The 24,794-nt window shown below is 38.4% G+C and overlaps 1 protein-coding gene across 1 annotated transcript in view; it reads right to left on the minus strand.

Moving 5' to 3' along the window:
- STK39 (serine/threonine kinase 39) overlaps positions 1 to 24,794 on the minus strand; it is a 112,524-nt gene that overhangs the window by 36,221 nt on the left and 51,509 nt on the right. The window contains exons 11-13 of the mRNA XM_035896223.1: positions 13,707 to 13,829; positions 13,553 to 13,585; positions 11,551 to 11,618 (exon numbers count right to left, since the gene is read on the minus strand). Of these exons, the coding sequence (XP_035752116.1) occupies positions 11,551 to 11,618; positions 13,553 to 13,585; positions 13,707 to 13,829 (224 nt within the window). The remainder of the gene's footprint in view (positions 1 to 11,550; positions 11,619 to 13,552; positions 13,586 to 13,706; positions 13,830 to 24,794) is intronic.

Consider the following 24,794-nt stretch of genomic DNA (forward strand, 5'->3'; position numbering starts at 1 on the left):
CCTATTCCCACCAGAACAGAATCTTCCCCACCATCAGGGACTGCTGACACTGGCCAAGTCTAAGTCAGTGTGCTTTAAAAATCAACATACACTGAAAATGAACATTACACTTATCACACTTGTACAAAATTTAGGTCCGAGATGGCCTTCCCCTCTAAAATTTGAACTGTATTGAAGCAGCAAACTAAGGTAGAATGGAAAAAACAAAGACAGCATAGCTTAAGAAGCAAGGGCAAGCAGTATGGTATTTGCACCGCCTCATTGCAGTTGCTGGTGTAATTAAAACCACAGAAGCATTTAAATGACTTGTTCATTTAGACTGCAGGGAAAGCAGAAGTTCACATCAAAATGGAGTGGACTAATCGGAGTGATAGGCAGGTTGTACATCCTAGAGCTGTACTCATGCAACTTTCATTCTACATCTCTTGGGCAAGATCTTTTTGTGTACAATGCAAGAAATATAATTGAGGGGAAAACAGAGAAGACCTCAGTTTGTATGGTTTTTTTAAAGAAATTTTGCTTACTTGCTATTCAAATGCTGGAGGGTCAAATGTTATTTGACCACACCACATGTTATTCAAACTCAAAAGGTCATCTTCCCTCTCACAATAGCTGTCACCCACTTCTCACTTTCACATGCTTAAGGCATCACGCACAAGTTAAACGTGGTTCCTTTTGTAACCTAGCTTTCATAGCGTTAGTTTATTCCACAAGTGTTGTATTTTTCAGTCAATGCCCTGTATTACACATGGAGAAAAACTGCTCACAGTAGCAATGAAAGAGATGGAGACAGCACCACTCCATGAAAACAACTGTGAGTTTACTTTCTCAGTGGGCAATAATTTACTCATTTTTTTTTCCTTACAGCAGAATTTACTTTGTGGCAAGCTACAGAGCTTGATTAAAGGAAATCCTGACTAAGTGACCCCTTTTCAAATAGCCTGTACTGAAGATACATAGCAACTGTCTCCAATCTCAGTTTCGATTAATTAAAACTGTTTCAACTGTACTTACAGAACACAATACACACAAAACAGTGAAATGCAAAATGGCACTTCACTTTCAGGATTGCAAAGAGGACATGGGAGAAGAATCTTTGGAAGTGCATGTATCCACTGTCCAAAATTCAAGGTTTTGCCTGGTATCTAAATCTTCTGACCCTTTACTTCCCTTGCTTTGCAGTTTTCTTATGCTTCAGCTGTGAGAATTTATCCATTCGGCTAGGGCAGGGAAAGCAAGAACCCTCTCCTACCACTACAAAAATCACAGCTCACTTCTTCTCTTCCCCGCCCCCCCGCCTTTTTTTTTATTTCTGAAGTCATGGTACCTTGCACGAAGCAGAACCAAAACAGTAATAAGAGAAAGTCTGTTTATTGAAGTAGTTTTGTGAATCAGAATGTTAAAGCTCCTGTGGGATCACATAAACACAACAGAAGAGAGCATTTACTGTAAAGAAGCATTAGCCTCCTGAGGATTTACAACATGTTTATGCAAATCCCCTTCTCTCTAACACTTCCACGCTCAGTTGTCATTTACTAATCAATATCCAGGCTCCTCCATTACACGTTACCCTACTGTCAAGAGCAGATCATGTCTGTTCAGCATTGTTGGAGAGAGATGGTTGTTCTCAACTTATTTTTAATTCTTTCAGATCAATTCTAGATTAAATGGAAGGGCATTTCTGTTAACTTTTGGTAGGAGCAGAATAGATGTTTGAAGTCCTGCTTCCAGATTGCCACTGTCATTTGGCTGTTAAGCTGTTCAAATGAGACAGCAGTTACCTGATAAAGATTTACCACCTGTATGCCAGCCACTATATAGAACAGGCAAATGTATATTACAAAAAGCAGCCACCAAGTGAATTGTTACGGTCACAGTTAGATCAGCTGAGAACATTGTCCACAGCTCCAGGGTAGCCAACAGCTCCTCCAGCAGGAAAGGACTTTATGACAGTTCTATCTGTAGTCCCAAGTCACTTAAGACTTAAAAGAAATTAAGAGTGCTTTCTATCTAGACTGCTTTCAATCTAGTAAAAATGGATAGGATATGACAGTAAAATAAGAAAATGCATAATCTGTGCAACAGAACACAAGAAAACTAGCTGATACATGCAAGTACCACCAGGCAAGTATGCAAAACTGTGTTTATAGTTTCAGAAGTGGCATATGAACATCAAGTCCTTCTTCTCTATCCACTGCTTTACAGCCCCAAGTCTTTACTCCCTGACATGGAAGTGTTAGAACTAGAAACATTTTAGATATATCTATACCTAAACATGCATTTAAATAGGGTATTCTCTCTTTCTGCAACTGCTGATGCCAGAAGTTAAATCAAAATAACATAAGCCCTTCAATTTTTTCCCTTGTTATATTAATTCCCAGCTAAGTCAAACAGCAAACTCTGGAACAAACAATATTTTTTACCTCAGTTCTCGGTGACCCATTTCTCTGCATAGGCAGTGAAAAGCCGTATTCATTTGCATCATCTTTTCTGAGGCTTATACTTCCTACCTGCTCTCATGTATCAGCCCATGGAAACAACTTAGACAAAGAGCTATCAGTTCTGTTGCTGCAGAGACGGCAATATTAAGTTTTTCCCCTAAAATTATTCCTGAATTAGCAAAAAATTTCTTTACAAAGCAGTCACAAAGATTTAACTTGGGAAAAGCATCGCTATTTCTAACATGTACTAGAAATACAATGAAGGGCAGTACACAGTTATACTGAGAATTTATTAATGTGGTAAAATCTCAATGCTTGGTCAAAACCAGAAGTGATCTAAAACTGACTTGATCCTAGAAAGAACTGGTTAAGTACAGGTGACATCAATAATGTTAAAAAACAAGCACTCTGAACTATTCAGTGGGAGCATTTCAGTAACAGAGAGGACAACTGCCATGCACATAATTTGATCACTTTGTTAAACGTTACAGCACACTGTGGTTATAGTTGCCTTTCTTGGATTTGCCAATAGTTTAAATTACCCCTCTGAGGGATCCCTGAAAGATCTCTGTATTTCTTGATACCAAACATTACTGATCAGTGCAGTTTAACCTGTATTAGCTGCATGACTGAAGCGATACACCATCTGCCTGACTGATAAGAGATATCACAGGAACTAAAAGACTAAACACGCAAAGGCTTACTTTGTATGCTTCTACATTCCTGGTACACAAGAAGAGATATTATAACCCGCTAGTCCAGTGACAAATTCTCCAAGTACAGCATTGTAAAATGGCCAAAATGCTTGAAGCAGAATTTGTTCTTTAAATCAGAAAGTGTGAAAGGCAGATCATTGCCAGCAGGCTAGGGGTATTTCAGAATGTAGCTGTAGAAAAGTGATTTCATTTGTAAAACCAAGACAAAAGACTTGCAACATGTTCTACAGGAATATGTATTTTTTTTAATAGAGACATGTAAGTCCCCAGGCGCACAAAACAGGCTTTGAGGAAAGGCTCAGAGAAACCTTTTGCCTTATCCAAAGCAAAGAATGTTTTAAATATGCTGAATCAAAAACTCCCTGGATGTGTGAATCCTTTCAGTGCCATTGGCTCAGAGTTTTTCACTCCTAATGATCTATCAGTATATTACCATCACAACCAAAGGAGACTTGTATGTAAACCAGAAAGACATCTGACCCACCATAAAATTATAACAATCTGCGTAACTTCAGTCCGAAATTCACAGATCCCAACTAGCTTATCAAGAAGAGTGGGAAGCATGGCAAAAAGTCTAAGCTTTGTTTTAAAATCTTCAAATGTTTCCTCAAGTTTTGCTGTCATGGGCCAAACTTTCTCAAAAGTAGCTTTACAATGAACAGGCTTCACCAGCAAAGGCTGCTCTTATGTTAAGTTCTTGTCCCACCTGTGCCCCAGTGCACCTCTTGTGGCCATTCGCTGGCCCCACTACAGCAGCAATGACAACTGCTTTGTGGAGCAAAACAGGATCAATGAAGTAAGTTGATTTAAAATTTTGCCTTCCCCTCAAAAATACCAGAAGTCACAAACCAACCACCGAAATCCTGACTGCTTTATAGTGATCCTCCACAGTCCCAGAAACACTCCTACCAGGGCAAAGTGGAAAGACAGAGAACCACAATACTAAGTGAGAACAAGCAGCGCGAACAAATTTAAAATTTTTTCAACCCTGCCAAATGTACTACATTGCCACATTCACAGGCAACTCTAAAGCAGATGGATGAAGATGAAAAAGCATGGCCTCTCAAGGTAAATGGGATGTCTTTAAAACTATTAGAAAAATATCTAATTAGAATTAACTTTAAAATAATCAAAATGTAAGCCATGTTACAGTTGACTATTAACATAGGCGCCGTTAATAATACTAATAAAATTACTTTTAACACTGAGGCAAATTCAACCTTTAAACTATTTCCTTTAACATAAACAAGGTTGGGGGTGGTGCTTGGGTTTCTTTGTTGGGTTTTTTTCCCCGTTTTTTTTTTTTTTTTTTTTTTCTTTCTTCTGTAAATAATACAATAAAAAGTCAGAATGAAATAAAACAGTTCTAGTGATTTTAAAATTTCAGTATCAGCAACATCCCCAAATGCAATTGCCTGCATAATTTACAAACACAGCTGTGCAGGTTAAATGCGTAATTCCTTGCCATCTAAATATTTAGACATGCAAATCTTCTTGATAACCTACATTTAATAAGCAGAAACAATATATTGATTCCTTGGCTCAATAATTATCAATTTTACATAGAGAAGTTGTTTTGATAAACAAATAAACCAGCTCTCTATTAAATAAGTGACGGTATAGCAATTGCATCCAGGATTATTTAGGTCATAATTAAAATAAATTTTTAAATGTTTAATTTATTTTCAATAAAAATACAGCAAGGCATAAAAGCACCCTTAAGTACTGAATAAGAAATGCATAATTTACCATTTTTAAAGATCAAGCTTTGAAGGAAATAATAGAGGTACAAACGGAAAGCAGGATTAAAATCAATAGTTTAATCAAGGGTTCCTGCTTACTGATTTCAGTCATGATTTAATCATGATTAAACAGGTTATTTAAATGAAGTCTCCATGCTGTGAAAGTAAAATTCAGTTCAGTAACCATGTCCCCACACCTCCCCAATTTCCAGGGCAAAGCCTTAGAGGTGATGGCAATATAAAATATGGGGCAGTGCTCAATACTGTAATCACAGGCACATTTATTTCAAGAATTCTACAAATGGTTTTGTTTATGATGTTTGTTACTGGATCAATTGCCAGCCTATAGAGGAGTTCTGTTACTTTCCAGTTGTAAATCTACCACACAGCTTATGGATTTTTTCATTAAATACATTGGAGAACAGAAGCCATTCTAAATAGCAAAAATGATGAGAAATACCTGCCCTTGGTGAAGGATACACATCAGTCCTGCTTCTTACAAAAGAGAATGGAATTACAAAAGTTTTTTAAGATACCAAAAATCTAGAAGGAAAAAAACCAAAAGAGAATCGAGAACTCTGAGTTACGGTACTGAGCCAATTATCAAGCTCATTCCTCCTCTAGCCAGAACAAATTTTAGGGTTTGCTTGTTTATAAGGGTTTTGTTTCTCCTAAAAATCTAAGCCTCAAACTTTAAAATTAACAACGTAAGAGTACATTTTTTTCCTGTAACTTTACATGTAATGAATTTTGTAAGAAAGAAGTCAAAAAAACAGCCTATATGAAAGCAGGAAGATTAGCACTTGAGCTGCAGCTCAGAGCAGCGAGTGATATCTCTTCGTCTATGTTCTGGCACGCAGAGGAAATCACATTTCACTCAAGTCCTAACAAGTCACCTGCTATAGCGTGGCATAGGCAACTGCCTGCTACTAGCTACTCCTTGGACTTGTCATTCTGAATTGTATCTGTTTGTCCAGCTCCCCAGAGGATATATTCCTCAGAAAGGATCAAGTGATGCCCAAAGTGTGATAAACCAGCTATAATAGCTGAAGAAATGTTTTTGTAAGAAATACAGACATGCACAAACATTTATCTGTAAATAACAGTGCCATTACACACAATTCTGCCTTAGCATTTTCTCTACATGCTATTTTTGGTAAGATATGCAAAAATGTAACAGAAGCACCCCGCTTGCCAGTGCATCAAGTAAAAATTTTCCATTTGTGCCTTTTGTTCTTCCACAAGCTTAATTCATCCAGTGCACAGGAACTGTATTAAATTAGGTCCTGGGACATTTCAAATTACCGTCAGTAAATTATCTTCCTGTCATAGGAGCTAATTTAACCATCTTAGATTGCTTCAGATAATTTGCAATTCTTAACTATTAACCATTAACAAGTCTCCAAATTTAACATGAAATGTCTCTGTTATTAACCTAAACATTCAAACCCTCTGACAGCGACCTTCCTAAATCTGTAACTAACAGCTCGGTGGCTAGACTGGAAATTTCAAATCAAGGGTGATAATTCCTCCCCACCCCCTTTCCCTCATGGTATGAACAGTCCCGGAGGAGGACTAAATCCCAGGCAATTGCCTTAAACCTCTCTTTGCAGAGTTCCTGCGAGGGTCCACTGCCAAGACACACGGTGTGCACAGCCTCAGAGGAGAAAGTTTGGATTACAGATTTCATTCCTTCCAACTCTCAAATTCCCCTTCCTCTGTGAGGCTGAGGATACAGAGGCATCAGCACTTCAACATAACGATCGCTCAGACGGTCTGGGTCATTGTTACAAGCCATGGCAATGGACCAAGCAACAACTGAGAACCAGTATCTTCACTTCATTGCAAAATTCAAGCACAGCCTCTTAACTAAACTTGAGCTTCAAAATACTAATGGTCTGTGTTAATTATTTAATACTAGAGCCTTTCAAAAGCTTTGCATGGAATTACCTAAAACACACCACTGCTAATTTAACTTATGGGGCAACACAACACAACAGCGCAAAGGATAGGAAATTAAGGGGAAATGCTGTCTCCAACTGAAGAAGCAGCTCTGACAATAAAGAATATTTTTACAAGTTGGTCCTACTGAGAAAACCACTAAAACAAAAAGGTATTAAATACAAGTTAAGGATGGAAAAATTGGATACTCAAGTTGGAAACCATCCAGACTCACAGAGTTAAATACCAGCACTTGTATAAAGAGTGCCATGGGATTCTTTACAGATTATTTCAGAATGTGGATTGTACTTCTCATCCACAACAAGGCATTTGCACTAAACAGAGGCTGGTGTTAATTTGGCATTCCCTACTCAATTACTGAGTGAGTCCAACCCTGCTCTGCTTGGGAAAACTAACAGAACCTGACCATCCAGTAAAAAGATTACCAAAATGCATTGACTCTTCTGCCAGAATTCCTCTTTTGGGAAGGTAATTTTTAATTTTTATGGGTACTATTAACCTTTTTTGGAACATACTACTAGGAAAAAAAATGCAAAACTATCATCTAAAATTTGATGGGTTTTGGTGTTGCATAGCCTCATTGCAAAAGAGGGAAAAAACAATCCAGAGGCACTTTTTGCTCCTGTTGAAAGCTGCCCATCTCCCTAGGCTTTGCTCTGTCCCAAATCTCCAGGCACTACTCTTCAAACCTTTTGGCCCCCATTCCCAAGCCTTATATTAATTTGTTTCTGCCCATCAGGCTCTAAATGTTTGTCATGGAAGTTGATGCAAACTCTCTGAAACCAAGGTAGTTCTCCAGCCAAAGACTCAGCAGTACCACAAGTGCCATCAGAGTTTTCTCTCCACCATCCCTTCTTGCCTGAGGACCCTGGGGAAATACCTTCTCCCTTCAGGTCCCAGCCCAGCCAGTCTCCATCACACATGAAGGGCTCCTTCCCATCTGAGATGCTCACCTTTTGCTGCCCCCTTACCCCATGCCCCCTTCTCTGGGGAAGCAAAAGGAAATCAATGAAGAGATGAGACCTTCCTGAGCCATCTCTTGACATGTTTACTTCCCTTCCCCTCTCACCCCATCAGCCAATTCATTCCTCTCATATTTTGCCGGTATTTACATTTTTACCCACATCGCTATTGAACTATTTTTTTTAAACAGCGATTCTCAGCATCTAAAACCAGTGTGCTCTGAACTCATCAAGCTACTGCAGTTTATATAATTTGATTGCCTCAACTTAACTATTTTAAAAGAAAAAAGCTTTCAACGTTTTGGATGATATACTGAGCTTTGAGTCTGGTATCTACTGTTCACAATGTTTATCTGAATACCAAGCCATACTTTAAAAGCTATATAATAGTAGTAGATGAAGCATCACAGGAAATTGTTTCTATCCTCACACTGTAGCTATCTTGCTCCATAATAATATGGTTCACAACTTATGGTTCATTTTAACAAATCCCATAAAAATCCTCTGATGTGCTTGAGTCTCTATCAGCTATATGACTTAATGATCAATTCACCAAAAGACATCAAGAGAATACTTAAGATCTGCAGTGGAGGTGGATAAATGCAGAAATCCCTGAGAGGATATTAGCTGTTTACTACCTTACAATCCCAAGGGAATGCTGCATGACACAAAGCAAGTCATCTGCACTGCTTTTATTCACTACAAATGCCAAAAACTAGCAGTGTTTTTGCTTTCAGGCGCTCAAAAAGTGTTTACTTAAGTTAATTATAACAGAAGAGAGCAGTTAGGGGCCAGAGGATCTTTCTTCATATACAGCTGCCCTACGTGTAAGCTAATTCACCCTGCAATGATCCCAGGTAACCCAGGACTGACGGTGAGTGACTGAGGGCCTCCAGGTTTACGTCCTATGATACAGGAAATTTGTTTTTCAGACTTCTATGAAGAAAGCCCATACAACTGCCCTTCTGCTAACAAAACAGAAAAAACAGATTACAGAACAGTTCAAGCACTAACACTTTAATATTCTGAACACTACTGTGTTCCCAAACCAGCATCTCTGTAGCTTGTCACTTACATTACCCACTGTGGTACAAGCTTGTCAATACTTCACTGGAATGCCAGCCTCAAATCTACTCTGGCCTTTTTGTAAGCAGAGTGGTAAGGTCCAAGTATTGAGGCTCTTTGGGGCTGGGGAGGAAGACTTCTAATCCTATGCCCATAAAGCAGCTCTATACTGTTACCACAGTCGCTATTTCACCAGAGCTGGCTTTTCCAAATCTGCTCACTGACAGGCAAATGAACCAAGATAACTCCCTGCAGGTAATCCAATAATGGCAGAAACATAACTATTTTGTAAGAGTTGACAAATAATCATCAGCTCCTTTCCCCAAATAAGGTTTCTGTTAATTTACTGAAGAACAAGACATTCAAACATAATTCCTGCCACGTGTTCAGCAGATTGCACAGCCCTGCCATGCTCACAGCAGCCTCAGTTGTTCCCCTCCTGGGGTCAACAGTGAAGAGGAAGCACAACTATTCAAATGCCATCAGAGGTACCTTGCCAAACACAACATACATAGCAGCCAGCCAGCAGCTGCCCTGAATTTCTCTGGATGTTCCATAAACAAAATAACTCTTGCCTTTAAAGTAGAAAATATATAAAAAAAAACCGCTTAAGTCCTGACTCTGATTCAACACCACTGGGCAGAGGTATAGGGAGCTTGTAGCCCTTGTTCTCAGGTATGCATTTCGCAAAGTCCCAACTAAAGGGGAAGAGTGTTGCTTAGTATACCCTGAACTCCTATATTCCCTCCAACCATACAAATACACACACTGATTATGTGCTAGCTCTGACCCTACTGACATGCTCAGGTTTCCATCCGAAGGAAACCCAGACACACAGTGCAAAGATGTAACTCAGCCCACCTCCTACCACTGAGTCAGGATACAGCCAGAGTTTACATGGGGCCACGAGTTTGCACCACAGAGCATTCTTCCCTCCAAAGTAGGTCAGCTTAAATTAACAAAATTCACCCTGCAAAATTCTGCATCAGATTTTTTTTTTCCAAGACACTGCCAAGAGTCTTCCCAAGCCCCAGAGTGTATCTGCTGTTCAAGACTATTTTGTTTTGCTTAAAAGAAACTTTCTGGTTCCTAAAATTGAAATTATTGTTTCTTCCCTCTCTACCAATAACCATCTCAACCTTCATAATAGTAACACATTAACCTAGTTACTACAGACTTGCTTTTAGGGAGGGTAAGGGGAGGGAATTTCTTCACCCATGAATTAAGAGGATCCTTAACAAGAACAAAAGTTCATCATGCAAATAAGAGTTTGGAAACTCAAGTCTCCTAGGATCAATCTTCCTTCACTTCTGGCTTAAGAGCTGCAGAAAACTGAAAGCATAATCCCTGACATTTCAATGTACTTAAAGGACTAAAATTTTTGCCCTGTGGATATGCCAACACCTCAAGTAACTGGGTAGAAGCTAATCACTCTATAAGTTTCATCGTAATTTAAAAATACCCAAAGCACCTCACTAGTACATCCACATAGGAGTATAAATGGGTCTATTTTGTAAATGGTTTCATCCACCTGTCTGTCAGCAGAGAGATGAAAAAGAATATTGATAGCATAACTGGGCAGTTATGTAAATTGGACAACTAAACCGATTCCAAATAATCTCCAAGTCTTTTCTCTCCCCACAATAAAATTTATTACTCCTCCCTTCAGTAAACAACCTTTGGCAGCCATGCAATTTTCTGCAGCTGTCACTAGAGAAGTAGTCAAAGAAAAGGAAAGAGAATAGATTTTGGAACCTGGCACTCATTCTGTGTAGATTTTTTTTTTTCTGATTACTAACAGGTTTTGATTTTACTGTTTTAAAGCTACTTCTTAAGCATAAGTCTGCTATTTGTTTCTAACATGCTGCTTGTAATTTTGTGAATATTTATCTATTTGACTTTTTATCTTTTCGTTAGCATAAAACCCCTGTAACATTTAACTTTTCTGCATAGCAATAATTGTTTACAACCTTGCACAGATATCCTGTGCTGGATGTAAACAAGTTTTAAAGTGAATGGCAGCAAGTTTTTTAACTAAGCTAGTGACTTCAGGAAAATGGCTGTAAACACATAAAAAGTTATCAAAGCTTCTTAAGAAAAAATACTTTTATCCAAGAAGTAGCCCATACAAATCAAACAATTCAAATCTTAGTTATAAACTGATTTTAATTAAAGGTAATCTGACTCATTTTAACTATGTATAAATTTAAGTGAGACAACATATTTGTATCCATTTTCTAAAATATCTGTTACTTCTCCACAGCGGCTGCTCAAACTTGCCAGTGAAAAACGTTTTGAGTAGACAACTTGTAATACAGCTATGGTTTATTTCTGTCAGAGGCTGACTGCTGAAGTGTGAAAGAAACTCATTAAAAATCTCTCCCTGTGATACTGCATTGCAAGGAAAAAAAGAAAGAAAATACTTAATGAAGGGTACACCTAGCCTGAAGCCACATTCATATTCTGTTTTTCATTTTACGCTATTTCAGTAAGCAATTAAAAGACAGCAATTAGTCACAGAAACACTATTCATACTGGTCATACTGGGAGATTAAAGAGGTTAACACTTATTTTATGTTAATATTATGAAAGTAATGAGGGAGATCAAGAATAATGCAGCCAACTAAAAAAGAAAGCTCAAATAAATAGAAGAATCTCTTACCTTAATCTTAAGACAAGATTCACTGCACATGGAACTTCACTATATTCGTCACTAACAGCTGGCTGAGACTATTAAAGAAAAAAAGAAAGAAGTCTTATAAAGGATGCCAAAGGAGAAAAAATATTGCAAAATACTTGCCATTCTGGCACAGAATATTTTACACATCCTCTAACTCTCAAAAACCTTTTAAACACTTTCAGTAACACTGTCCAAAATATAGCTGATACCAGTGAAACCGCTGTATTTCAATTACGGAGATACAAATGACAAGGCCTGCATTAAAGCACTGAGTCTAACAGCTTTTAATCCACCTTGCATCAAAGCTTCAATAACCTATTAAATAATATGCACACAGTGAGAATACCAAGCTACCACTCACATCATTTTTGTGTAACAGTTTTGGTTGTTAAGGAAGTCTTGCATCTACCCATCTGCAAAGACCTAGCAGCATATCAAAGTGGGCATCACAGCTCAGAGAATGTCTTTCACAGAGAAAAATCAGGAATATGCATATCTTTCACACTGTCACACCTCCCTCACACAATGATACTCTCCCCAGCCCTCAAGTAACATTTATATGAAGCCTCAAGCAAAAGTGTATCCTACGTACAGAGTACCTCAGGGTCCTCTACTCTACTATGATTTCATACCCAACGTGGCATATTGTCACCACTCACAGAAGCCTATTCAATGGTTATAGCCATGTCCTCCCAAAATAAATAGTCACATCCCAAATGTTATTTGATAATTTTCCAAGTTTTCCACATTAAAGCTACTTGAAAAAAAAAAAAGTGCTACAGAGGATCTATATTTTATTAACTGTGTATTTTAAAAATAAGTTAATGAATAGTTGGAAAATTATTTAATCACTAAAAGGGAAGTAGATTTTTTTTCCTACTTCAGTGAAGTTCCTTCCATTCATATAAACTACTACTATATCTACATCTTCAACAGACCTGTTATTTCAGTGCAGCCCAAAGACCAACAGGCACACACCAACAGAGACAAGCTGCACTAGTCTCAGTTCCAAGTCATCTTCTGGAGTATTTAGGAAAACAAAAATCAACAGAAGACTTCAAGCAGAGGATTTTTTTCTCCCTCAAACTAAACAACTCATAATAAAAGTTACCTGTATAAACTCAGTCATAAACTGCAGAACTCTCAATTTCTAAGACATAAAAAGACTGGTGAAAGTCCTTTTTTTTTTTTTTCATACTCGGCTCACGCAAGACATCTCAGATGCTGAAGTGCTGTGTAAACTAGCCCTGCAGCGGAAAGACTGGGGTCATCACAGGAGCTAACAGGACCAAACCTGGCAGGAAGCTGTTAGTCTTTTAGAGGATTTATATGACACCAGTGAAAATCAGAGAATCTAAAATTGCAGGTGAAGTGGCAAGTGTCACCCACCCAAGGAACAGACATTTTTAAAAGAGTACTTTGGCTGTAAGCCAGTAATCCTATTAAGCAATTATTTATAGCAGCAACACTTCCCACACTCTCAGCACACGGCCATGAAACTCAATATGGTATTTTATTCCTCTGAATTAATCTACTATGCCACAGTACTGAACTACTTTACTGTATATGGGATAAAGCATTTTAATTACAAGATACATGTCGTGATATAAATCCTAAAGAATGAAAAATTATTTGCAGATCTTCTGGCTACTCTGAAACAGCCATCGTTACTCTGACAAGTAAGACAGCAATTAGTGTGATCCAGTTATGAAGATTCATTGAAACAGCCAAATTACCTATCTTAACCAATTCTCCTGGGCACGAACATAACATGACTTTAAGTTTCCTATCTATTTTATCCATTGTGTGCCCAAATTAATCGTTACAGGCCCAACTGCATACAGCTCTAGCCTCACAAGCACTTACCATACAAGGCTGCGGAACAACACTCCCACCTCAGTTCGCATTTAACAACAGAAATGAAAAAGAAGTCCCCTCACTCAAAGACTTGGAAGAAAAAAAAAATTGATAAAGACATTTTTACCTCCGTGTTCTCCTCTTCTTTCACTCTTCGTGACTGGAAAACAAATGCAGTGAGATATGAGCTATGCAGCATCATGCATTATAAAGAATCCAGAAATACTAACAAGATAGAGTATGTTGCAGAGCGTATGTGTCTTGGCACAAACAAAAGTTACCTTTTCCTGAGAAACAGCAGCTTTGCCTTCCTCGCTCTTCTCATCCATTTCATCATCACTCCATTCCCAGTCCCCATCTTCTGTTTTATGGAGGTGACCACTTGAACCCGGAACTCGTCTGACCTACCAAAATATTAAGTGTTCACCATTACAGAGAGATCTTTAGTCTTTATTGGTGTTCTGGTTAATCAGCACATCTTTATTATTTTTATTCTATATGCTTTCATTAGTTTGTTGGTGGAGTCACCGGCATATTGGAATAATATCTGACCTCAGAGGTGATCCTTTAGCCAGTGGGAACAGCTAAGCTATGCAAAATTCATATAGGAAAACAGGGTTTGGATATATTTTATAACTGCTTAGGAACAAGCTCAAGCAGATGACAACTGCTTACAATGAACCAACCCTTGAAATGAAAGGAAGCTATTCAAGGAAGCAGAAGTTACACAGAGAAGGTTGTTCTTGGGACACAAGTATTAAAAACTTTAACTGTTCGCTAAAAAGCTTTAAAATGTGTAAAGGTGTTAAGGATATTTTAAAAGCAAAATTATCCTTTAAAAAAAAAAAAAAATGCAGCTGTGTGCAGACTGAGAAGGTAGGCAGGCATGCACCACACCAAACTAATTGGCCAAACTCCTGTAGATCAAACAGTCTAACAAGGCTTAATAGGAGTATCCAGCAGCTAAATCCGAAAATCAAATACTCTTCTGATGCCATCCTGCTCTTTTTCAGAGCCTGACAACACGCTTGTTTTCCCCGGATCATGTTTAGCCTATTTGAGCAAAACAAAAGAACATCCAACAATTCTTCCCACATCTTGGCATGCATTTCTGAGACTTGTGAGATGGCTGGAAGCACAGCACAATAAGCAGCAGCCCCACAGGTGTTTAGATTAGAATCAGTTTCTCTAATTATTTCACATTACTGAACCAAAATAGAGTTCCCACTGCACAACTTCAAATGCTCGTACAGGTAAGCTCCCCAGCACTACAAATTTGTAAGGCTTAAAAGCGTATCCTTTTGAATTATAAAAAAGGAAAAAGTTATTCAGGAAAACAGCCTGTACATCGGTAACAGAACGAAAGGAACAAAGCATTAAGTGTTCTCAGCACACAAAAGGGAGAACTAACTTGGCAGAAAAGCAGTTTCAGGCGAAGAACAACTGCTGGAGAAGACATCTAATAAAACTAACTTTTTAAAAAAATTATGAAATAGATGGTCTTAGCTCAAAATTGTATGTTACTGTGGATACCGGCAAACAGGATATACAACAGCCTGGTTCAACTTTGGTTTCACAGATTCCTATCTGTGGTATTTTGATGTCTTGCACTGAAGTACACCGAGCACTGATTAGCTTGGTTCTACCATTCTGGGTGGTTGGTACCATTCTGTCAGCAGAGCCACCTCACAAAAGAGGAAGATGGGGAAAAAAAAAAAATAAATCTGACTTCTGACTACAAAAAACCTGTTTTTTCAATATAATGAAACTTATGTAAAGACTAAACTGGTATTAACCTTGCTCTAAACCCCTCCACTTGCTGCAGACCACAATGTGGGGAGGGATGCAGCATGTGACAGATTCCAGCTGCTTCTAATCCCATCAAGTTGTACTTCACCAAAATATGTCTGGCATGAAAACACAGCATAGGACACTAGAAGTCTGAGCTCATGAGCTTCTAGAAAACTGTGTGATGCAGATATTAATACAATTTTTCCAAAGCGGCTTTTCATAGAGAGCTGGGCACTTAGGCTATTTCTCTACTGGATTTGGACCAAGCACAATTTGGAGCTGGCTGGCTTGACACCACAACAGCAAGAGCTGAACTTGGAAGCCTTCTTTCAAAACCATGCACATACACAAGCAGGCACCTTGGTGTCTGTCTTCACTCTTCACCCCTCTTCCTCCCTTCACTCCCCAAACACCCATCTGCTCCTCTCCCTTCTGCACATATAAGACTTAACTAAAAGGAAGGGTGAAGGTTCCAGAAGCTCAGCACATTTCTGTACCTTCTTCAGTCCTTATGATATTCCTCCCTTACATTTCTTCCCTGCACAACTGAGTAAGAGCGTCCTACTCAGTTTCTCTGCAGTTTGTCCTCCTTTGAAACTGAGAAGGGGAAACCTGCGCAGGACACCTAGGGAATATCCTACTCCATCACTTGAGGCACAGATTCTGTACTATTTTCCCTGTTTCCTATACTAGGCTCTTAATGCACCAATTTTAGCTCTAGCTGCCTCAAAGCTGGGTAAAAGCAGCTCGTGTGTTCAGGAGGGAGGACCAAGCAAAAGTCAACATAAGCAGTAGCACAGCACTTTCTTACTCGGCTGCAATCAGCCCAACACAATCAGTGGGCTCTTACTGTCTACATCATCAGGGATTAGCACATACAAGGTAACCTAGCAGGCAATTTGCCTGGTGTTTGTGGATATAATTTATTATCCTTCAAGGAAGAGTCCTGACATAGGTCTTTGTTTAACAGCACAAGCATTTTCCCAACAGCTATACACAAACCTGTGAGAGGAGATCAACCCCAACCAAAAGCATGCTTTTCAAACAGAATAGAATACAGTAAGAATGGTTTACACACACATTCACACACTGCATCATGCACTAATCAAAATCTCTTCTGCATCCATTTTCAGTTGTTCTGATGACTTACTCTAACTAGAATGATTTTAATGGAGCTTAATGATGCTGACAGAGTTATGGGCAAAAGCTTTACTGATGAAGATGGAGTGCATTTCAAATTTTTTAATAGATTGCCTTTTAATAAGCAATAAACAAATGTCTCAAGGAAAAGAAAATAAGTTACTGCAAAATAAAGTAACATGTTAAATTAAATTATTTTCTTGAAAGGTCTCTGAAGGCTGAAAACCAAAAGTTCAGACTTGTATCCTGCTTGAATCAGGCTGATTCCTACCAGCACACATATTTAAAGGAAGAAACAGTAATTTCAGCCACAGCAAAGTACCCAACCTATTCAGCCTTCAAAAATGTGAAGCTGTTGTCTATGACTTGCTTAACACTTGCATTACTTAGCAAATTAATTTGAACAATTTTTGTTCAAATTAGGCTTTGCTTAGGCTCAGTTCTGGTTAAAGCCACAAAGACTCAGTTGCATAGGGAGGGCCTGTACTCTAGGTGCAGGACAGCAAGTGCGGCACACCATGTATGCAAATAAACTAATTGTCACTTCATTCATCGTAAACCTGTACAACTCTAATATCACATATTGGATGGAAACATATTACCTTACATTTCTGTTGTAATAGAAACTTATCATAACAGACTTGATACTAGTATAGCACTGCTTCTTTTCAGACTGTCTAGAGTCTTTTCCAGACCACATTCACCGAAACGCATATAGGGTAGTAACACATGCAAAGTATTTCAGGAGACAGCTAACATTTCACTATATTCAACTCACATTAATAAAAAGAAAATAATACACCAGAAGAGGTAAAGGAATAAAACCTACATTACACAGCTAAAGGTTTTTAGGCTTTGAATTTGGCATAGCCAGAGAACCACTTTAAAGGGCTAGGATAAGACAACTGAGACAATCTAATAGTTCACTACCATGGGAAGAGACAATCCCCAAGATGTCCATTAGAGCTGCACCAAGACCTACCGGGTTGTACAGTGAGCAGGTTCAACCCACCAGCCTGGGAGAAAAACTAGGCTTTTTTTTTTTATTTTCTGAACAAGTTTTTTTTGCAAGATTTGGGGGTTAAATCAGCCCATCTTGAGGTCAAATAGCAAAGACTGTAAGCAAAGAGGCAGAAACAAAAGGGGCAGTGAAAAGGAAGTCAGATCATCTTGTTTTGGCAGCAGAAATCCCTCAGGATCCTCAAAATCACGTACTCCAAAACCCTTACAATGCAGCATCATGACTGGAGTGCACAATCTGCCACACCAAGTCTTCTCAAGCTTTCATTTGTGCTCCTACAGCTGTGCAGACAACCCAATTGAAAAATTAACATGGAACACAGTTAGCTTGCAGCCAAATCAGCTTTTTAATTTAGCTGATCGTGAGCTAGCACAAGCACCAGAGCCTGTACGAGAGGAGGAGCTGTAATATAATTTTCAGTAGTGCCCCAATCATCTGTGGTAAGAAAGCATTGTAAATTCCCCCAAAGTGATACAGACATATATATGAACAGGGAGCAAATATATCCAGACACAGCATACATTTGTCTTCATTCCCTTTCGCAGGCACGCTAGCTTAAGTTCTTTAAATCTGTCACACAACGTTTTGTCATTCCTTCTTGTTTTATTCAGCCCAAATACTAGGCTTTCAGTATTAGGCTCAGTATTTTTTTTCCCCTCCTACATGCAAACACTATAAACATACTGTTGGCTTTTCAGCATAAAGAAAACCCTTTGCCTAAGTAACTTTGCAGCTTTTTCATCATGAATTAATTTATACAATCAATATTATACACCAGCACACATTTTCGGGGGGAAGTCAAACTATCTGCTTCCAATACCTTTTTTTTTTATACTCAACTTTCTCATATAAATCTCTCTTTTTGTCATGAAAAAAACATAAATAGCATAGTGATGTTATTTTATGTTCTGCAACAGAAACAGTAGTGTAGAAAAACATTTTATCATGTGAATACACACTTCATTGGTATCAAATATTTAACTGAAAAGGACAATTTTACTTCAGGAAAAACTGATTTGGTATTATATCATCATTTTATTTGTACTTTCAGAAGGGATGCATCTAGGATAAGCATTCAAGCATTGTAGTGACAACTGCAGTTTGGAGACCAAAATAGCACCACATTAGATATGAATCAGCTGTAAGGGTTGGCACGCACTGCAGTGTTCATACAGTTTATTGGACTATGGTTATCTGTAAGTTTAAGAACGGTTGTAATCAATCCAACCAATATACTCCAGCATTGATTGGTTGTGTCTTTGCTTAGGAAAGAAAAAGTAGGCATGAAGGCAACCCTTCAGCATTTTACGTATTCCCCCAGTTTTTAACAATCCTCTTTTCATATTATATTTGCTTTATCAAGACAAAGACACTTTAAGTAAGGTTAAAAGTCCTAAGACCTTTTGATAATCATATGATAAAATTAAAGCAGTTTTGTCCCTCAAAGAAACAAATTCTTCTTAAACCCTTGTCTTTGGCCATGAAACCCTTGTCTTTTGTGCTACCCCATATCCTTGTTTGCTAGGATGCAACATATCTTCTGCTGTAACTTTTTCCCCCCCATCTCACAAAACACCACAGAAGTGAGCACATTTTTAGAAAGGTATGCCAAGGCGCTACACTAAAATCTTCAGAAGATCTTCATTTCATCACAAGTCTTTCTGACCTTTTGGATTACTCTTGAAGTGTTCATCACAGAGTATAGTAAAGCTCTATATCCCTTTTGTCCTTACGGGCCTAAACAACCTTCAACACAGGAAAAACCTTCCTCCAGCAGATACACTAAGGGCCATTACAGCAGGCCTGTGAGGAGAGGAAGAGAAAAAAGGAAAAAAAGGAACAAAGATAAGCAATCACTGAATGGCATGGGGTTGCCAGAATTGTTCTGTTAAAAATGCATCATCATCAGGGTGGAAACAAAGGGAGTGTTTCTCTAGATGACATTCTCGCATACTTTACCATTTTGATTGTTTCCTTTCAATTTACAAGAACAGGTGTGCAATACACAGAAGTATTTTGCTGAAGAATAGTTACATACATACATGTACTGAACTGCACCCTGTTAAGCACTCACTTTGCACAATACAGCAAGAAGAATCTGTTCCTCAGGTGTCGAGCATTTGTAGCAAAAACATTATGATACGCCCATCAGGGAAGAGGGAGGGAAATGATTATCCCATTTTCTTTCATCAAACCATAGTCCCCCATGGCAAAGCTTAGAATTTCTTTCCTTTGGCGGTGGGCAGCTTAAGCTACTCTTTGAAATGCTGCAGCTTGTAAAAGTTAATGAAAAAGCTGCCACGAGCCAACACAAAAATCACTACATAGAAATTATGGAAGAGTTCATGGGGACTTGATAGCCTATGTAACATTTAAGTGTTATCTAAAAAATAAACGAGATGGCTACTGATGGAAGGTTACAGAAAGCTGTGTTCACCACTGCACAAAGTATTCATCTGTGCTTTGCCAATAATCTCAGCCTCACTGGGTCACTGCAGGAACCCGTGGGAAAACTGATAGGAACAGCAGCAGATCTGAAGAGATCACATAAACAGACAGTAATAACATCATCAAGATATTTTCAAACAGCAAAGATATTCCTACCCAAATTCAGAGAGACAATGCAACATGATGAATGCCTCAGAGGGCCTCTCAAGTCCCACTTAAAAGAATTTCTTGTATTTCTGACAGAGTTCAACTCCCAGCTCTGCTCAACAAAAGTGCTTTTGAAATGTGTGTTGAAGATACACTTCACAAATATGGACATTAAGAGTTTTTCTACCCTCAAAATAAAGTGCTAAAGGAAACTAGTGTGAATGAACAATGTCAAGTATATGCAAGAGAGACCGTTCATCCCAACTTCTAGTGTTACCCTGGGAGGGAAAAAAATTACCTGAAGACAAGAAGGAAGTTCAAACCATGCTTATCTTGGAGACTTGAAGACATAACTTAGGAATGAGTACTGCATAGCTCTCAAAGGATGCCATACAATCAAGAAACAAAGCCCAGACTTCATGCTCCGTTTATCAACTTTCAGTGAGATTCAATGACACTTTACCCTTGAGAGAACAGATAAACCTCTCTTCTGATTTTCTTTTATAATCAAGTATAGCATTTCCCTCATATGAGCTGCCCTTCAAAGAATGCACTATGTTCTTCCTGATTCATGCTATCTCAAACTCCTGTTGTTTACATATAGACAGTTAAAAGTGTCTTCTTTCTATGTCCCCCTTTTCTTTCTATGGGGGGATTTTTAAGATGGTAAACGTTATTTGGTAACTATGTCCATGGCTTCTATCATGACATATTGATTGCAAATTCATGATTCAACCTTCTGGAGAGAAGGCATCTCTGCAGACCTCCATATACAAGCCTAAAATTGCCAGTGGACTTCAGTCCAATTTCTCAGTCTCTCTTGTGTCATTGCTGAAATTGGCAGAAAAGTCTGGCAAGAAGAGAACAGATGCTCATCCTCAATTGACATTAGCACTTAGCGCTATAGGTAGTTTGAATTCTGTATTAAGATCCAGTTTGCTTCAGATTGATTTGTTCCAACCAAATGACCTTTCACTAGTTTTCTTACAAGCTAGCGTAAGAAGGGTTGTCTTGAGTGGTATTAGCCTAGGACCAAAATTAATTTCTGAAGCGCCAGATGACTTGGGAAGAAAAAGCAAATGGAAGGTAAGAACAACAGCCTTAACACTGTTATTAACAAGAATACACTACAGGGCTTGTATTTGAAATACTGTAAATATTTGGAATTTCATTACTGGTTATCATTTGAGACACTACAAGAAGACTGATATCAAATGCAGCATGCTTGCATTTCACCCCAATGATTACAGCATTACAGCAGTTGAGAATATTCTATATTTCTCCCAATACCCTGCTACAGGCCTCCCATTTTACAGAAGGAAATAAAGAGGCAGACAAATGAAGTGATTTATCCAAAGCCACAAAGCAAATATGAGACACAGCATGGAACTGAAACAAACTTCTTGTATCTCTACAAAAATAAGGAGGAAGATCTTTTATATTGCATGCAGTAGCTATACAAATGTAATTTCTCCATCAGCTTTAGTCAAAATACACAGCATCACTAGTTCTTTATGCTAGGATTGTATCTCTCTCAGTAAATATTTCAGAGGGAAAGGGAAACAAGTTAAAACATGCTCAATTCTAATTTGGGTTTTATTGTTTTACAAACCTAAATGCTCCTTCCAAAATAGGACCTAAACTGAATCATAACTTTAGCTAATAAAGAAAACAATGAAAGCCTTCAGCCTTGCAAAGACAAATTAGCACATATTAGAAAACATATTTCACATAAAACAGAAGAGCCCACAGGGAATAAAAAATGAATTTGAATGACTGGCATTTAAACTGCACCCAATACAAAAGCAGCTCAGAACATTGTAATCTACAACCAAAAGCAGTTTGTAGGAGGAAAAACTTAACAAGCCACTGACAACATTACCACAGCTGTGGAAGAAAGACATTATGAACATCAGCTGCAACAGAGAACACTTGGACAATTTAGCGAGTGAAAAAATCATGACTACCACAAAAATATTAGGCATCTTACTGTTATTATTATTGTTGCACATGTGCTGGTTAAAACCTATTCCTACATATCCCAGAGTCACAAAGATTTAAGAATAAATTAAGCTGCTGACAGAACTGTTTGTCCTCACCCTTTTGAAGTAGGATACAGAGAAGTTAACACTCCCAGCCAACAATAGCATGCATCAGCTTTCCAGGCAAATATCTGCTTAACCAGATGAACAGGGCAACTGTAAATCCCCTCCATCGAAGGTTAGCCCCAACCAGCCTGACAGAGAACTCCAGCATCAGAAAGCAGAAGCTGCCCACATTTCTCAAACCTTGATGAAAAGCAGGCTACAGCATAAGGAAGCAAAACATAAATTGTTGTCTTCTAGGCACCGATGTGCTTGCTACATGTAGAGTTAGAGACTGGGGAAAGAAGAATCTATTATTCATCACTGATTCTTCTGCTTCCACAGTCTCTTTACAAGTTTATTTTTGTAGGGTGACAAGGAAGAGAATGAACATTTTCTGAATATTAAGATCTTTCTACTTCTATATTCACAGCTACACAAAGAACTGGGCCCACTTACTGATCTAGTGTTTTATTTCAGCATCTAATTTAAAAAAAAAAAAACAAACCATAAAAAGGACACACTGTGGGATACCAAAGCATACACGCATAAAACATTACTGCAATTCATACATGGTACAGCACATGATTGAGACCACATTAAAAATCCATTCTTTCAGTAAGGGTAATATTATGCATCTATTGTCTTTTTCCTCATTCTACAGTGTTATAAATTGAGACTACAATGGATCATAATCCAATTAAAATTTTATTAATTATAGCAAGTAGAATATGAGCAAAAGCAGCGCTGGACGACAGGGGAGTCTCTGCTCCGCCAACTGCCGTACTGAGCAGTTCAAACAGTCTCTCTTTATAGTTTAGTAGTCCCTGGTCTACGTGGCATATTCTGGTATCGTTCTGGTGGTCGTGAGGATAAAGGTCACAGTCTTCCTTCACGTTGTAAATCAGTTTCTTTCCTTATCTGGCCATGTTGGCCCCGCCTGAGGCAGGAAGGATTCATGCTTGTCTACTTAGCAGGATGTCGCCACTCAGGAATTTGTAATTTATCAATGTATCAGAAAGTGGTCTCAGGAATTTTGCATAACAGTGACTTTAAACAAAGGATGTAACAAAAACACAAGGAGTAAGGGGGGACCTCCCCCCCTTTTAGTTTTTACCATTTGGTTCTTCAAGCTGGACAGTCTCTTGGGCTAGGGAGAGAATTAGAGTCTCTCCCTTACTGGTTTTATCATCCTCTAGGTGTTCGTATCGCCTTTTTAACAAAACCAGGGAGGATGATTAAACCACGATTCATACCATCCTTGTTGGGCTTAACATACATCTTAATAAACAATATTATAGTCCACAGTTTGTCACACCATCAGTTGCAAAAACATAGCCATCTAAAAGAGGATGAAGGGGTATTTCATATTTAAAGGGACTTTTGAAGATCCCAAGTGGAATTTTTGATGTTTGGATCATATTGTTTCTGTTTCTTAACATCTTTTGGATATACTTTGGATCTTCTTTTGTGTTGCTGATACCTTTCACTCCACTGATACAATGTCCAAGTGTTAAACTGTTAGAGAGTGGATTTATTTGTTAATGTTTGGAAGGGGTATATAGATCATGGTTTCCACACAAAGCCCAGTTGTTTTCACTGTAAGAAATGGAGGTAGTAAATACATGTGTCATGTCCTGGGGAATTACAGAGGGGATCGTTCTGGTGGTCGTGAGGATAAAGGTCACAGTCTTCCTTCACGTTGTAAATCAGTTTCTTTCCTTATCTGGCCATGTTGGCCCCGCCTGAGGCAGGAAGGATTCATGCTTGTCTACTTAGCAGGATGTCGCCACTCAGGAATTTGTAATTTATCAATGTATCAGAAAGTGGTCTCAGGAATTTTGCATAACAGTGACTTTAAACAAAGGATGTAACAAAAACACAAGGAGTAAGGGGGGACCTCCCCCCCTTTTAGTTTTTTTTTTACCATTTGGTTCTTCAAGCTGGACGACAGTTTCTCGGGCTAGGGAGAGAATTAGAGTCTCTCCCTTACTGGTTTTATCATCCTCTAGGTGTTCGTATCGCCTTTTTAACAGAACCAGGGAGGATGATTAAACCACGATTCATACCATCCTTGTTGGGCTTAACATACATCTTAATAAACAATATTATAGTCCACAGTTTTTCACATACAGGAAGATGACTGGGCTAGTTATCTTGATTTTCCCACTATCTCAATTATTTAAGCTATTCCTATTAAAGTCTCCAGCAAATGAATATTTGGGATGGAGTCCTGGGTAGATTTAAACCACCATTTTTTACTCTGCTCCCTGAAAGAGTATGGAGAACTGAAAGTATGGTAAATAAGATGCATTTGTGTAAGAAAAATTGATGACATTAATGAACATTTCAGTAACATGGAAGGTGCCTTGCCGCCCTCTGTATATAGGTAGCTTAGAGCCCAAATGTAGTTTGTTCCCGAATTCCTGGCGAGAGACAAATGTGTAGACCCCACCAATTTAAAATGCACCTGCAAAAGTCTTTGTGGAACCCTGACACAGCTCCCTATTAATTTCTAACTAGAGAACAGTCAGTGCTGTTCTCCATTTTTTACACTTGCAGAAAATGGAGAAGGCAATCCTTTTTTTTTTTTTTTTAAAAAAAAAAAACACATCCTTCTGGAAATACTGCAGTCCAACAAATCAACTAGCTTAGCTTTTTCTGGAGATAAAATCGTCTTTTATTTTACCACTGATGCCCTTCAGCTACATCTGCTAGTACAGTATTCAAGATACACA

This window comes from Egretta garzetta, unplaced genomic scaffold (assembly GCF_000687185.1).
Source record: "Egretta garzetta isolate BGI_Z169 unplaced genomic scaffold, ASM68718v1 scaffold16, whole genome shotgun sequence".
Taxonomy (NCBI): domain Eukaryota; kingdom Metazoa; phylum Chordata; class Aves; order Pelecaniformes; family Ardeidae; genus Egretta; species Egretta garzetta.